The sequence below is a fragment of the Acipenser ruthenus genome, chromosome 1 (assembly GCF_902713425.1).
Source record: "Acipenser ruthenus chromosome 1, fAciRut3.2 maternal haplotype, whole genome shotgun sequence".
NCBI lineage: Eukaryota > Metazoa > Chordata > Actinopteri > Acipenseriformes > Acipenseridae > Acipenser > Acipenser ruthenus.
Window position 1 is genome coordinate 59,704,687 of NC_081189.1, and position 17,129 is coordinate 59,721,815.

Below are 17,129 nucleotides of genomic sequence, written 5' to 3' on the forward strand. Positions count from 1 at the left end.
GATGCTGATTTTTAATTTGAATAACAGATTATATTTAAACAATCAATACTTGAACCAAAATGTATTTATTTGATTTTGTTTTATATTCAAAATGGATACATAACAAGTCTAGAGAACAGTAAAGCTTGTAAGGTCCATTTGCATTGTATTCTTCTCCATTCATTTTATGTACAGGTGTCCAAACGGACAGAAATCTGTGAAAACAAAAATATATAGTTTTCATTGAAAAATGTATGTGCTATTCAGTACTAAATTGAGGAATGTACAGAACATATAGAGGGTGGTTGATGGTGTTACTGATATTAAAATGGAACAGTTAAAAATATAAAACTAAAATGCATTCTCAGTAATCATGGCACAGGACACTGGAGTCTATTATAATGATCTAAAGAGTGGTGGATCCAAATACTGCCACACTTTATATATTAATCTAGCTGGGGTTTGCCTTAGAGGTTGTTTATTGATACACGTTATTGATAACTGTGCATAAAAGTAGGTTTTTTGTCTTTTCCCCATTTAGTAAAAAAGATTGCCACTTTTGCCTGTTAGTCTGTATTAGAACTTTTGTTTCAATTAAATTATACTATCACCTTATTCATTTAAAATTTAATTTAAAATGTAATGTACAGTAATTTCAAAAGGGACCCCACAGTCCCATCCCAGGCCTCAGTGTCATCATATAATTTCTAATTACACATTTAAAATGCAATATATTTCGTATCCCTTAGAAGAAAAAGCAGCTGTGTTTTGAAGCAGGCACTGGCTAAACTTGGCCACAAGGCCCATCAATATATCAACATAAACATCTCCCTTACAAAAGTTAGTTTAAAATTTTAGGTATAATGAGGGCAAAATGTTTGCCTAATTGATATAGTTTCTTCTAAATGTTAACTTATAGTCTGTAACTGAGTTCAGGACATGTCTGTACCTTTTAGTCAAAGGTTGTTGACCGCTTTCCGTTCCTTGGCTGTAAAACAGATTTCATAGCATTGATTACAAACTAGTTGACAGTGTATTAAGCAGTGCAATTATTCTGCTTTTTTTTTTTTATTTAATGATCATATAGTCCATTGTTTTTAAACCTATTTTCATTTAGGCACTTTCAGTATTGGCCTATAAGAATACCATTATGGTCATTTAGGTAACCAAATATATATTCTGGCAGTGACAACAAACATTACATTAGATACAATTATTTAACTGTCAGATGTGTAATCTATAAAGGGGTAGGCTAGGTTGCCTTACCCCCCCCTTTACAATCCCATACACATTATTCAAGACTACCATTTAGCATATACTACAGTAGCATACCCTAAATAAGAAGTATCCTCTGCTTTGAATTCCTCCAGGTCCTTGAAGATCATCCTGAAATGGTAGAACATATTTTAATACATTGTGCTATCACTGGTTGTAAATGGAATACAACTATTTGCTTTCCACTGAGCGGTTCTAAATTCAGATTTTGAAAAGCATATCATTTTCTAAGGCCCACAATTCAATATGGCAAGAATAAATGTAAACTGCCAATAATCAGCTTTTTAGCAGGACGTTTTGGTAAATCTTTAAAACTACCATAAAACAAGGAATAGCAGAGAAGCCAAACTAATATATTGTTGTACAATACCATCTTGCAATCAAGTAAACTGACTCATAATAATCACTATCCTTTAAAGTTTACACTACGCAAACAAAACTCAAAGAAACTGAATTCTATCTTATTACATTAAGGACAGGCTCAAGAATGCTTTGTTAATTCTGAACATGCAGACCACAAAAGTAAATGATCAGTGTTTTTATCAAGCTTCCCACACCAAGTTAAATTGGTTTAAATAAATCAAGACACTCCCAGACAGCACGATTTAAGACAGACCACTCAGATATATTCCTACAATTGCAGATTGAAAAATACACTCAACCAAAGTACGGGTTAACCCTTTCAGTTTGACCTTGCAGGCATTTGGTTTTCTAAGCAAGACAATCCAGCACCATCAAGATTTACAAATTTGCTCATGAGTTCTATTACATGTAATAATATCCATTGCACCAAGATGCATTATCTTCCCTAATGCCAACACATAATGAAACAGTCAGTCAGCCCTAACATATACAAAGGCCCTCATAACACAGAATTCAGTTAAGTGGAAGTTAAACCTGACTGGGAATGATGTGTACTGCATTGTTTGGTATTCATGTAAAGAAAGTGGCATTACATGATAAAATATCAACAATGTAATGTCATTGTTGACATCCTTGTGTTAAAAAACAAGTAAACAAATAGTTTAAAAAATTGGTTGGGAGAATGGGCAGCAGTGTGGAGTAGTGGTTAGGGCTCTGGACTCTTGACTGGAGGGTTGTGGGTTCAGCCCCAAATGGGGGACACTGCTGCTGTACCCTTGAGCAAGGTACTTTACCTGATTGCTCCAGTAAAAAACCCAATTGTATAAATGGGTAATTGTATGTAAAAATAATGTGATATCTAACAATAACATTTGTTACAAGATATCACATTATTTTTACATACAATTACCCATTTATACAGTTGGGTTTTTACTGGAGCAATCTAGGTAAAGTACCTTGCTCAAGGGTACAGCAGCAGTGTCGCCCATCTGGGATTGAACCCACAAACCTCCGGTCAAGAGTCCAGAGCCCTAACCACTACTCCACACTGCTGCTCAGTATCATCTTAGTAAGTGATACTGAGTTATGGAAAAAGAGAACTGAAAACAAATGGAAACTGCATGGCCTTACAAGAAAAGACAAATTAATGTAATTAGTTAACAAAGAAAAGTAAACATTTATTCAAACATCTTTGTACTGGTCAACACCAATGTCACGCTACAGTATTAGGTCATTTTCTCATGTATGCCAAATATTTTATTATAAGTATGATGACATGTGAAATAGTGGAGAGACTGAAAGACATAATGTTAAGATGAGGGAAATTGCTCTCTTCGCTACTTATTACTGGGGCATCATTTAAAAACAAAATTACAAAACAGTTTAGGTTTTCAAGGTGTGTTATTTGGTGACACAGCCACAGGTATGGCATCATTGAGGAAGTCAATGACTTTTGTGTTATGTTGTTGTTCCATGTTATCCTGTCCATTTCACTAATCTTTGCTACTAATGTCTAATTGAGAACAGACATTACTGCTAATGTAGGAGCTCCACTAATGGCATATTGGAAAAATTTGCCATGGTTTAAAAAAAAAAAAAAGCCTTCTTTATATTGTAAGTGTAAATGGTTGATCTGAAATTTAATTTAATACTGCCTCTCTTACTAAAAACTCTTTGCTACACATTGAACTGTAAAACTAAGAGTTATACACAAAATCATATTCTGTAGCTAATATCGCTTCCCTTTTGCCTTTGCTTCTGTTTTTACTTTTATTGTATTGTTATTCCACTGGGAAAGTTCAGTCCAATTCAATACACACTACTAATGCTGACTAAACTTTCTCAACCAATGAAAAAGGTGTAATAAATTGATCTCCAAGATTGAAGCCAAAAATGTGTTTACACTGTAATTAACTTCTTTAGTTTGCCTACTTGTTTCTAAATATTTTTTAGCACAGCTCTCTACCTTTTTGATACATTATTAAAATCAACACCTGATTAAGTGAGACTACCATATGAATACATTGTCTCCCTTCATAAAATAGACATATTTGTGTATAATTACATATATCTTGTTGTTTTACACCAAAAAAACATGTATGTATTGAATCCCTCATATTGTATTTTTAAGGAAACAAATTCCTTCACTGTCTGCTGTTTTTAATCAAAATGGATACATTTTGTTTGGAAACACATTACTGTAGTCCGACGATTTATTGAGATTTTACCTTGTGATGACATAAAAAATGGGAGCATGCATAAGGTTACATACGTCATCTCTGAATCTCTTCAGTCTTCTCACATGGAGCTGGGGAACAAGTTGCAGCAAAGGATGCAGGACAGACGACTGAGAGGACATGAACACAGACACATGAACAACCATGAAGCTACTGCTCAAGTGCTGTGACAGCATCACTCTTCATATACCACAGGGACATTATGCAAGGGACAGAACAGGGAGCTCAAATGTAAATCAGTGAAGTTGCAGCTAGACCTTGGAATTCTTGTTCTACTAGACAAATGCATTAACCCTTGCAATGCTTACCATGGCAACAGGACATGGTAATTAGGTAAAACATGAACAAGTAAATCCTCACCTGAAATGGTATGGTTTCTAACTGTAAATTATGCCTATTTTTGATCACATCTTGGACTAAATTCTCAGTTATTTATTCCAAATTGTCATTAGCACATTTTTTTCTGAAATAAACTATTTTAGACTAATCACAAGCCCCTAAATGAAGTGTCAGAGTTATTTATTTCTGGGTTGGTGACTTTATTGGGTGTGTTTCTACTATGTAACAAAATCATGTTTTGGAGTAAATGGGTTTGAGAATATAGCCCCACATGTTGGGGGTTGTAAGTAATGGAGGTTTCTGGAGGTTTATGAGGTTTATGGATTAGAAATGCCATTTTAACAACTTTTCTATAATAATTCCATGATAAAACCAAAAAAGGCCTATTCCCAGGTTCCAATTAGTTTGGATGAGAGAGGTTTTGCTCTGTCTCACTAGATGTGCAGTTTCCCCTTTAAGTTAGTGATGGCTAGAGAATATCTAAAATGCAGTTTTGCCCTATTTGCACAAAACAACAAATTGTTGGTCAAATTCAGAATTTTTAAACACCAAAGTTCATTGCTGACTTTAATCAGCATATTATACGGCACATATCAAGACTGTTTCATGTTCAGAATATGAAAGGTCAGGTTTCTTTAAAATAAATGTGTTTTATTGAAAGCTACATACTTAAGGTTCACATTGATTACCTATGAATGTAGGATTATTTTAAAAAATATTTAATTCAGTGCCACCTTACATTTTATACACCTGCAGGTGTAGTTATTGCAAACATACATCCAAGATACAACTAAAATTTTAACAAAAAAGATTTTCAGTGTTTGTCTTTTCCATTAAGGTGGTATTAGATCATCCATAACTACTGAACACTCAAAACTGTTAAATGACATTAAATGACAAATATTTCAACATTTCAACTCTAAGACATTGAAAGACTTGTAGGCAAAACATTTGCCATTGAATTTATTATGGTTCTTTTAGTGTTTCTAAGATGTTATTAGAATTGTATATAAAGACTATAAAAACAGCTTTAAATAATTTAATTACTGTGTCTTCCTCTCAGCAAATTTGTACAATTAACAGAAATATTTAGAAAAAAATAAAATCTGTCCTTTTTAAAGAATTTCTAAGGCTCATGTTTGGCAGTAGCACATTTTGTACTGCAAGGCATGAATTCAATAATCCTTTAACAAAACACTGTTAAACTACACAATAAAGTGTTTTAGAAATTGTATTTTTTTTTTTTTACAAATAAATGTAAAAAGACACTGGACAATTATTCCATAATTGATCTAAAAGCTCAATTGCTCAAGTAAACAAATTCACAGCTGAGTATGACAAGGTTAGCACATATTATTATTATTATTATTATTATTATTATTATTATTATTATTATTATTATTGTAATAGAAGATTTTGCGAAACACTATGTTTTGGTTTGAAAACATTTTTGCTAAATCTATTGATGATGTTTAAGTTTATGCATATTTAAATGTTTTTTTACAGACTACAAACACAATTAGCTGAACACACTTGACCCTTTCATGTTAGTACACAGAGCTCTAGCAAAGCAACACCAGTCATGCAATTCAGGTATTCATGCTTTTTTAGTGAAAAGGAAATAAACAGCCACAGCATAATGGCAAAGCCCTGAAACATGGAGCATTGCTTCAGCTGACAAGTAATATATAGAACTACTGTACTTTAACTACTGTGCTGTTGGAAACAGTGGCAGTTCAACTATGGCTGTATTCTTTTCACGGTTATCACAGATTTCACGATTTCTGTGAAATGTACCCATTGCCGTGTAGTGTGTAGTTCCCTGTGAAAACTTCAATTTTGGAAAGAATAGTGTAAATAAACATATTTTTGTATCACTTATTGACACACTACCTGTTACATCACTGCATTTAGGACCCTGGCAGTGTGTTTAGTTTGTTTCCACTAAATGATTGAACACTCTGCATAGAGCTGCACAATTCTTTAAAAATGTCTTCAATGAAAAAGACACCAGCTGCATCAAAGATCAGAAATATTTCTGCTCTGTCCAGTGAAAGAAGGGGACATTTCACATGTCTGTTTTTTTTTTTTTTTTGATAATTCACTGATGGTGAAAATATAATTTATTTAAAATGTGGACATAAAAAATAAATATTCTACAGTTTAGCACTTACTGTTTTTCAGGTAAGCATCTAAATATTTAGGATAATTTGTTATTACATATTATTACATAATTATTATTACATAATTTGTTATGTAATAACTGATTTTTAGACCATGAAATGCAGTGAAATAAGCAATTTTTACAGTGAAAAAATACAGCCCTAGCTATGGCTAACAGTGGCAGATGAGAACAAGGAAATAGGTTATTTTTTTCTGTAAAGCTACAGTGTTCTCTTGCACAAACTAGAGTCAAATGACTACAAAAAGTCCAATAAAAATCGAAATAGATTTAGATCAAACTATTTCATTTATATAAGAAAGTCATATAAGTAAACCCGCTGGAACTAAATGATCACATCTGAGCATCTGAACAAGTTAGCAACTGCAAAAAAGATACTGTATCTTTAAAAATTAAGAAAGGGACACACTGCCGAGCATGAGCGTCACAACTTACCATAAAGTCTGAGTTGCCCGAGTCGTGGGTCTTAGAATAATGAAACAAGAACTGTACAAAAAAAGTAGAAAATTCATTTTACTACAGCATTTCAATGGCATTTACTCTCAAATGCCTTATACACATTCATATTATGGCATGCCATGTTTGCTTACCCTTTTTGGGTGATCTTTCCCTTTTAGATCCTGGAAAATAAAAAAATAAAAAAATATACAGTATATATTATATATATATATACTGAGCATCAAAAGAAACGTATCACTTATATTTGGATAAAATTCACTAGATGTAATCAAAAAATGACAAAGTCTGTTTTAGAGCAGGTGCAGTGACTAACAATTCTGCTGATGCTGCAAAATGATCTGTCAATCTTGGGCAGGTGTTGTGACTCTTGGTCTCCCAGATCGTGGCCTGTTATTGACAGAGTATGTCTGGTTATACCGTCTTGCCGGGCTTGAAATTGATACTATTAATAATAGTGATATGTTTCTTTTGATGCTCGGTATTAATAACTAGGATGTTCACAAACTCAACAGGATCCTCTGAGAATTCTATGCTGCAATGAGAAACTTATTTATGTATTTGTTCTGTAACAGCTATATTTAAACAAAATATATAAAATCATATTTAGTACACAACCTTGTCTCACTTACTTTCTTGACTAAATCATAAAACATATATGGACTGCAGACATCGGCTCATAGTTGGAAACTAAAGGCCCCTAGGGAAGAACTATAGTTACCTCTATGTAGCATTATAGTCCCCTGTTGGTAACTATAGTTCTTCCCTCGGGGGCCACAGTTTCCCACTATGAGTCTCCTCTCCAGTCCATATTTACTATATATAAAACTGTTACAGTACAGATACATATTTCTATTTGCCGTTACAGTATAGTTATGTTAATACAGTATTTCTAATTGTGCCATTTTAATGCATTTATATTACCAATTATTACCTAGTGCTACTGTACATAGATATAGTTAAAAAAAACTGATAGCTCAAATACAGACAAACAGATAAACATATGGATTGATCTTTGGTCATTGAAGAGTAAACTCTGTGGTTCCTATTTTGAAGCAAATAAGTGCAGATTTTCTGTTAGGAGTGCTGCTTCAGCTCTCTGATAATTGTATTAGAGGTAGATAGGGCCCTGGGATATATAACAATGATAATGTACTAGTAGCCTAACATATTAAATTAGGTCAAGTCCATGGAACACGCTGTTTTATCAGCAGGTTGAGTGCAAAACATTTTATTTTTTCCCCTGTTTTCAAATGTGCGACTAACAGTGGTGGTTAATGGCCAGCTTTGTGGGTAATTACAGTACCAAGTGGCCTCTTTTGGTTTTTAATTGTGCAAAGAGTTAAGTTCAATGCTAGAAATAATAATCTAAACTGGTAAAATATAGAAGCTCAGAGTGAAGATTATGACAAATTAATTCAATTAATTAATGATTTTTTTTTTTTTAAGTAATAATTAGCAGGTGCTGTATGTGCATTAGCAAAAGTCAGAAAACAGGAAAAAAATAATAATTGTGCCAGTGTTAAATATGTTTTGTTTTTTATCAAATAAAGACATTAAGGAAACCAAGAAGTAGGAAGGAGTCAGATAGAGCAAAATGAAAGAACACACAAAGAAACAATATGATTAACTTGTTTCCACTGTCATCTATTCCCTGTTCTACTTATAGTCATTACCATACCCAGACAAGAACACCAGTTCTCTAAATATAATTAGTGGAGAATAACTGTTAATTCCTTGAAGGCATATTTAGTTGGAGTGATAAAAAATAAAAACCTATCACCAAGCCAGGTACATTTTCATTGCATTTTGCATAAATTAGAGAATAATTAAAATCTGATGACTTTGTAATACTGTAGGCATATTAAAATTTTAATAATAATTATGTCAGTGACAAACACCCCCCACCCCAGCTGTAAATACAGAATGTGAGCTAAAAAGGAAATTACCATGACCTACACCAACCTATATGTATGTGTAAAAATGTACTGCAAGTTGACATAGAGCTTCTTCCACATACTAATGTAAATCTATAAGAAACAAACAAAAGTGGACTACGGTTTTGCTAGTTCCGTTGGAACAGGTAGTGTTTTGTGATGTACTCCAGTTATGGATTCTGACTCCTGCTGATGATATGAGTTTAAGAGCTTTATAGCCATGAATGCAGATGAGCATGGCTGTTTTGCATAGTAGTTACGACGCTTGCTTGTGTTGTGCATGGTCTCCAGATCATGCCTCAGCCCAGTTACACCTTCTTCAGTGTACTGGAACTGTAGTGGAGTGTTTTGAAGTTATGGATGCTTCCATTTACCCCCAGATTCTGCTCAAGAATAACTTCCTCAGATTGTTGAAGACTTTCCTGCACATCATCCCTTACAATACCCTCAAGGTGTGACATTATCCAGTACATGTCCTGGTGTGCCTTAATGATTCATTCTAATCTGGCTGGTGTTACAACCATACTTCTAGATTATTACAATAAAGTTTAATTAAATAAAATGTACCTGAGACTTGTTTATAATTCCCCAAACCATGTAGCACAGTTCTTCAATTGCTCTGGATGCCTAGCAACAAGACACAAAACAGGAAAGGGATCAAAGAAAAGCCTATCACTGACACCTTTCGAAACAGAAACACATTTTCCATGACAGATACAGTTCTAATTTAACTCACCTGAGACTGAGGGTCTGTGGAGAGAAAAGACGAACACACATCCTCTATCTACAAAAGAAATGACCCATTAATTCATTCTCAAGAGGTACAGTATGAGGAAGCTCTTATGAGCTTTGGGGTATCAAACCTCAGCAGACAGATGTAATTCCAGTTAGCCTACTGTAATTAACCTTGGTTAAAATATCACTTGAATATTCCAAAATGTTTTTATTTAATGGGTACAGACATAAAACACATTGCAATGACACAATTTTCAAAATGTACACAGTACAGTACACATCTACATGGTATTCTGGTATAGGTAAAATGATTACAAACATCATAAAAGGTACCATTTTTCGTATACTAACATGAAACAGTTCAGCTTTTTGAAGTAATACATTTCCATAACGCACTATCATCTTGTAAAATCAGTAGGCAGAAAGAGAATGTAAAATTGGAACGGTGAAGTTTCACATAAACCCTTAAAGACAGTTGTAATGACAATTGTTTTGCTTACCGCTTTGATTTACCATGTTTGCCTGTGCTTTACCATGCTGTCACTATGCATTTAGTAAACTTTAACACCTTTGATATGTTTTTACTAAGCTTTGATAAGGGAAGTTCTTTAAAACAATAAATCAATAGGTTTCTTTCATACGTTAACTGAATACTGTATTCCTTCGAATTTAAGATGCCCTCGAATTTAAGATGCAGCCCAAATTTCCCTCCCTCAACTTGAGAAAGAAATTAATCAAATAAAGATGCATTTAAAATGATGCCTTTACTCATATAAGAAAACAACGGAGGCAGTTTGCTGCCGTCTGCTGTCACACAGGGCATTACAGTTATGTGCTGCTTCTCATTTCCAGTGGTGATTACTCACACATGTTTTTCTCCCTTTTTGTGAACTGTGGTATTGCTTGGCAAGTAGAAAAATATGGGGGTCTGATCAGAATGGAGCCTAATAATGAAATACTGAAATTGTAAAAGCTTCTCTTCGAATTGTTCAGGAAGCTAATAACAGGAAGCTAATAACACTTTGTAACAGGGAGGATCCTGTCGCTGGTTCATCTGTGCTGTTGCTGTGGTAAACAGGAAGGCTTGCCCACTGAGCTGATTGGGAGATCCTGATTTGCTGGGGGCCATCCACTCTGCAGGATAACAACTACGGAACTCTTCAACTGTTAGTTGGTTACGTTTCTGTTTGTGTACTTGGCCAGTCAGATCTTTTGATGGCGATTTTAATACATGCATCAATATACTGTACTTGAATTTAAGACGTGGGCCATTTTTGAGAAGAAAAAATTGGTTTCAAAAGTGTGTCGTAAATTCAAAGGAATACGGTGTTTGGTTTGATAACATTTTGATAAATGCATTATTCATTTGATTAAGTTGGTTCCAGCATTATTCTAATTATTACTAGTTATTTAACAGGTATTTAACATCTCAACAAGAAGCCCACACTGTGCTCTGGGTCAGTAGTTCATCTGTCCTTGGCTTAATTGGTGATGATAAAATATTTATTGATTCACAATGTCTGACCTTAGTGTTAGGTTTATTTCCTAGGAATAAAATCTGGGTAAAAAAAAGGATTCCTTTCAATTGAAGGATGCATCTTGTAAGAACTTATTTTTCATTCAGTGCAGTAGCTGCTAGGAGGTTCTCAGTTGATTAGGGCTGTAGAGATTCACACTTACCTCATTCCAGACTTGTAACTCCTGTAGTGATGCTGGAGCACCTGGAATGGGAAATACATATTGTAGCAATCTCGGTTAATGCAGGCAGACGCATCACACAGGGCGAGGCAATCCACACACGGCGTGATGCGCCTGCCTGCGTTAACCGAGATCGCTACATTGGTATAAGAAGTGGCCGCAGGTACCCCGGCACACACTCGTTGGACTGTAGCCTGGTGAGCAAGTCCGGGGCAGACTTGAGGCTGGCAGGGGAGAGTGTAGCGTGCACGGGGGAAGGCAGCAGCAGGGCTGATAGGTGACATAATCACTCCACGCACAGGCGGATGGGCGGGCGCAAATCCGGGACCTCTCGCCCTAAAGCATAGAGCAGATACCGCTGTACAAAAGAGCTGCAAGAGGTCCTGGGTTCGTGCCCACCCTCCGCCTGTGTATGATTACATCACCTACCAGCCCTGCTACTGCCTTCCCCTGTGCACGCTACAATATGTAACACTAAATATTATTATTTTTATTATTATTTTATTTCTTAGCAGATACCCTTATCCAGGGCGACTTACAACTTACACTTGTTACAAGATATTATATTATTTCACATTATACAGATATCACATTTTCATTATTAAATACATATTTTTTACATACAATTACCCGTTTATACAGTTGGGTTTTTACTGGAGCAATCTAGGTAAAGTATCTTGCTCAAGGGTACAGCAGCAGGGTCCCCCACCTGGGATTGAACCCACGACCCTCCGGTCAAGAGTCCAGAGCCCTAACCACTACTCCACACTGCTGCCCTACAAATACATATGAGATTGTTATATCCTCTTGCAACCCCATTGTAAAAATATATTTTTAGGTTAAAATGAACAAATTCCTCTGGCCTGCAGAAATAAAAAAAAAGATTTAATTTAGAATGGGACTTTGCTCCATGAAATATAATTAGGTGTATTTTGAAATGCTTTCAAATCGGCATGACACACATACATTAGTAAATAATTTAACTTCACCCTTGAGGAAAACTGGGTTGCGAGTTTATCTAACTCCTGAATGATTCAATCCTTCCTCGAAAGTAGCACCATCATTTTCACAATAAGAGATGTCTGAGTGATGTCTGAGTTGCCTGAGCGGTGGGTTAAGAATAACTAAATAAGAACTGTACCAAAAAGCTGTAAATCCTGAAGTTGTGTGTGTGTGAGTTCAAGTACAGTGCAGTAAAAGTACTGCAAACCAGCATCTGCCTGTATCAACATTAATCCGGTCCATGCCTCTGCTATGTGATATTTGATTTAATGCAATGAGAAGGGTCTGCATGGTAGAAAAGTGGATATTGACCTACACCTTCGGGAGTATGTGTATTGTGTATAAAAGCAACATTATTATTTTATCATTAGGTGTATCATTATGATTTATTATACAATATTATGTAAAATAAATGTGTCCCGTCATTGGACACATGTAGTGCTGAATAATATAATACCTAATATTTTAAATGGTGTTTTAATACTAACATGTTCTATAGTTTTTCAGCTACATTTCTCAACTTGGATAAATAAATAAATAAATAAATAAATAAATTAATTAATAAATAAATATTTGCCTGTATAAACAGGTTCAAACAAATTTAATGTAAACTTCTATAATTCAATGAAATAAAAAAGTGAGAAAACAAAACTGCAAAAATATGAACAAAACCTAAAACCCACCAGGTGTGACTCATATATACAGATGTCAAAGTCTGGCACCATTCCAGGTTTTGTTCCAACCTTTTCTGAGTCTTCAAAACACTTCAAAACTATTTTCAGCTGAATCATCTTTAATTGACTATACAAGCCCAAGTACAGTACAGTCATGCTTAATTGTTCTGTTATGCCATTATGCACAAAATATTGAACCAGAGAAAAAAAATATTTTCAGAAAAATGGTTCAGCAACTCGTACAGCCAGCCAGTGACTCATACAAAATGGTGCTCAAACATGGCCATTCCAATGGAAGGCATTAGTATTCTTTAATAGATAATATGACCCATTTTGTCTCACTCTCTTTTAGGTGATTTTTTACTTGTTGTTTAACTTTAAACATCACTTTATCAACCATATTAAAACTACAGTGTGTGGCATTTGCTTTAATTTTCTCTTAATTTTGACAAACAATGTAGTGTTTAGGTGAGAAGACAACCCAGTTTTTCATTAGAGATACTTTTTTTTACCTTTACATGAGCGAGGACATTAATTAGACGTGAACAGAGGCACTCTACACAAAGAGCCAATGAGCAAACACACCTCAAATCTATATGTCTTACAGGGCATATTTTTTTGCATTACTAAAATGTCAACAAATTCTGACATTTTGATTTAAATATGTGCATATTAACATCATATTTTGTTCAAACTTAAAAATTTCTTATCACTTGTATTTAATAGCCTGTCTTTGATAGACAACTTCAGAAATATAAATGTCAAGAATCCTGATTTAAACCCAGTATCAGATAAACCAATCAGACTAATATCTCACAGTAATATTTCATTATTTAATTTCTTTGCTTCACAAAACAAAGTAAATATTTATTATAAGTACTTATTGTTGACATGATGTAGCTTCCAGGAGAGATACTACAATGAAGTGCTATAACATTCAGTGTCCTACCCAGTTCCACCTGTTATATCATTGATGCATACTTGTCTGTGTACAGTACTTAAAATGTAATTTTTTATTAAAATCTTCTAAAGCTACAAAAGGGAAAATTGGGTTCCATTTGGGATTGTGGGGTGGGGGGTACTTTGCATAAAATGATTAACTATGACTATTTAACAAAGTAATGTTCTATGCATGCAGTTACTTTGGGATATATTGCCTGGATTTCTCTGAATTAATTTGCATTACTGGAGAGAATGCAAATAAATTAGAATGCCATACATTTATTTCGTTTTTTACTTTAATTTAAGTCAGTGAACCTGTACTTGACATACCAACCAAATTACCAAAAAAATATAGATTTAAACATAATCAGCTTTATACAAGGTCCATATTCAACAATTAGAATCCAGCTGTCCCAGAATAAATGTACATTATGTGAGACAGAGGTAGATATATTTTCTTTAACCCTATTTATTTTCCTGGTGGATTATAATGTTTTGTTACCTTTGGAAGAAAATTCCAATACAGTAATTTGCATAAACCTAACTGACCAAATATACGTTATTTATTATTCATTAGAGATAACTCAATGTACACGGATTTATGTGTAATTGATTGTAGGCCATTATTACCATTATTATGTGTTTATTACAGTTTGGGTATCGCAACAGATGGGAATAATCTGTAAAAAATACATTTGTGAATTACCTTTCAATCTGTCTTTTAATATGTGTTATATGGAAATGTTGATTTAAAACAAGATTAACATAGAGATGAACCAAGGAAAACGTAAACAATATTACTTTTCACTGTGTCAAACTTTGTTTCTTGCTTACTCAATCCAAATAATTTCTAAAACTGAGTTTTTAACAAATTGAGTGACTTTAGAAACTGTATTAGAACATAATAAGGGAAAAATAAAATATAAAAAGTCTTGAAACAGATTGAAGTTTTTTTTTTAATGCATTACCATCAATAGTTGCGTGCATTGAATTACGCAAGTTCATTCCTAATAAACTAATACAATTCCCAACATTCAACTAGTGTGTAAAATACAATAATGACATGAAAGTTAAAGCACTGCATGTGAACCGCTGCTGGATATATTGTAAACTTACCTTTGCAGGTAGGTGTCGTTGAGATGAGGATGAGAAGAGTCAAAGTTATAATACAGTGCGGATTCCTCATTGTGGTGCTGCTGCTGTTGCTGCCGGTGTGCAGAGGTCTCTGCTGACAGAGAGTGGAACTCAGCATCATTAATTCTCGTTTAGTGACAATCTTCACTGTCTCATCAAATCTGCTGGCTCCCTTCTCTGTTTCAGTGTTGTTTCTTACTATCAGACCAAATTTAAAGCTCCTGGCCACACCTTCGACTCGACAGCAGCACCAAAACGCGTCACATCAATTACAGAGAAACTCCGCATGGAATTTTTTTCACGGTTATCTGACCAGTGATTCAACATTCACACGTAACATTTAATTATTTGTGTATTACCGGTATGAAATAAATGCAGATACACAGTAAAAAAACAACAAAAAACCCGTCATGAAAACAATTATTTTCTAATTTTAAAGCTTGGTAGTTAGTAATTGCCAATGGATTTTTTAAGTTATGTATTACCATATTTTTATATTCATACCACGTTATTTATAAGCAATACATTTTAACGTTACCTGTTTGCTTCTAAGTTTCTCTGAAGATGTTGGATACTGAATACAGTACAGTATTTTAATTTGATCAAACATAAGAAAGCTACAGTTAGCAACACGTTTAAGGTCTAAGTTGTGTTTTTAATTGATCGCTTGGGTTGAAAATTATTTTCGTCCAAAAAAACGTGTATTCTAGATTACTTTTATTTAACATAAAATCAACAATCTTATTAAGAAGATTGCATAGAATCGCCAAATATGTAGGAATATAGTGAAGATAACCCAAAGAACAATACAGTACTTTAGTAATAACTTAAGAAGCATTGCAACTTCAAAGCAAATGTATATGTATTATAACACAAGGTGGAATGAATATAAAGCATAATGAAATGGAAATAATATACTTCAGAATGGACAAAGCTTTGCAATGAAATGATATGCAGTAGAAATAGCGACAATACATACGCAGTATGCGCATTACAAAATAAGAATGATATGTGTAATGGGGGTACAAACCCAAAATTAGGCACTCTGTGAGCGAGCATCTTTATCAGTGTACAAAAGAGCCAGTGTCCCTTTCACAAGCAGTTACAGAGCCAACTCATATCACCTATAGGGGTCAGAAACAGAACCTGCATAGATTCATGCACTGGAATAGATGCAGCCTGTTCTGATAAGAGTAAAGCTATACCGTTCCATACTTGGTTTGCCAGTTATTTGCAATGGTTTCACTATGCCTTTGCTATGCTTTACTACACTTTGCTATCTATTTACAATGGTATACCACAGTACAGAGATGAGGGACAATGTCGGTTAATATAGTCTGGTTTGGTGAAAAGGTTCCCCTCCCAGTTCTGCATGCTCACCTGAGTCCTGACCTGAACCCCTCCTGCCTTTGGGTTCTGGGCTTCTCTCCAGCAGTCTAACTAGGGCATTGTATAATCTGAGCATAACCTCTCTAGACTTGTAATCCACGCTTTTTTGCAATATAGCCTAACACTATGTTTGCCTTTTTAATTGCCTCACCACATTGGCAAGATACTTTTAATGATGACTTCAGTATAACCCCAAGTTCCTTTTCAAAGTCCTTGTCTCCTATTTCCATCCCGTTCATTTTATACTTATAACATGGATTTTTATGACCAATATGCAATACTTTCTATTTCTTAACATTAAAATAAATGTGCCCAAGTTTGCCCAGTTACAGATAAGGTCCAAATCCCTTTGGATCATCTGGGCTGCGGATTCAGAGTCCACTACTCCCCCAAGTTTGGTATCATCTGCAAATTTGACATTCTTGTAAAGTGTATCTTGGTCCAAATCCTTTAAACTTGGTCCAAATACTGGGACTGTCTGGCCCCAAGGAGCCCCCATTAACAAGTAGAAAATGCATTAATTTACCTGCACAGTATTTGGCTAATTTACAAACCATACTGTGCACACTACATGTATTGTGAACGATAATTTAATGTGCACGATAATGTCAGACCACAGTGATATCAAAAGCCCAAGCAGTCCAGGCATATCTTTTGGTCTGTAGCTTAGTGTGAAGGTGGAGGTGGCTTACATTGACCGAAAATGAGCGATAAACAGACACAACATTCAGCAGGGGACAGGCAGAGGCAACTTAAAATGAAACTGCACTGCTTACCTTTTAATTTT

The 17,129-nt window shown here is 34.6% G+C and overlaps 1 protein-coding gene across 1 annotated transcript; it reads right to left on the reverse strand.

The window, feature by feature from the left end:
• Positions 1-16,841, reverse strand: LOC117420473 (neuromedin-U-like). The gene is made up of 11 exons (XM_059012969.1): positions 16,673-16,841; positions 14,936-15,190; positions 11,184-11,224; positions 9,505-9,552; positions 9,336-9,395; positions 6,966-6,995; positions 6,811-6,861; positions 3,890-3,964; positions 1,312-1,365; positions 929-967; positions 1-194 (listed from the first exon to the last, which is right to left on the reverse strand). The coding sequence occupies exons 1-10, from the start codon at positions 16,839-16,841 to the stop codon at positions 932-934; spliced, it is 819 nt and encodes a 272-aa protein (XP_058868952.1). The 3' UTR covers positions 1-194; positions 929-931.
• Between the last annotated feature and the right edge of the window lie 288 nt (positions 16,842-17,129).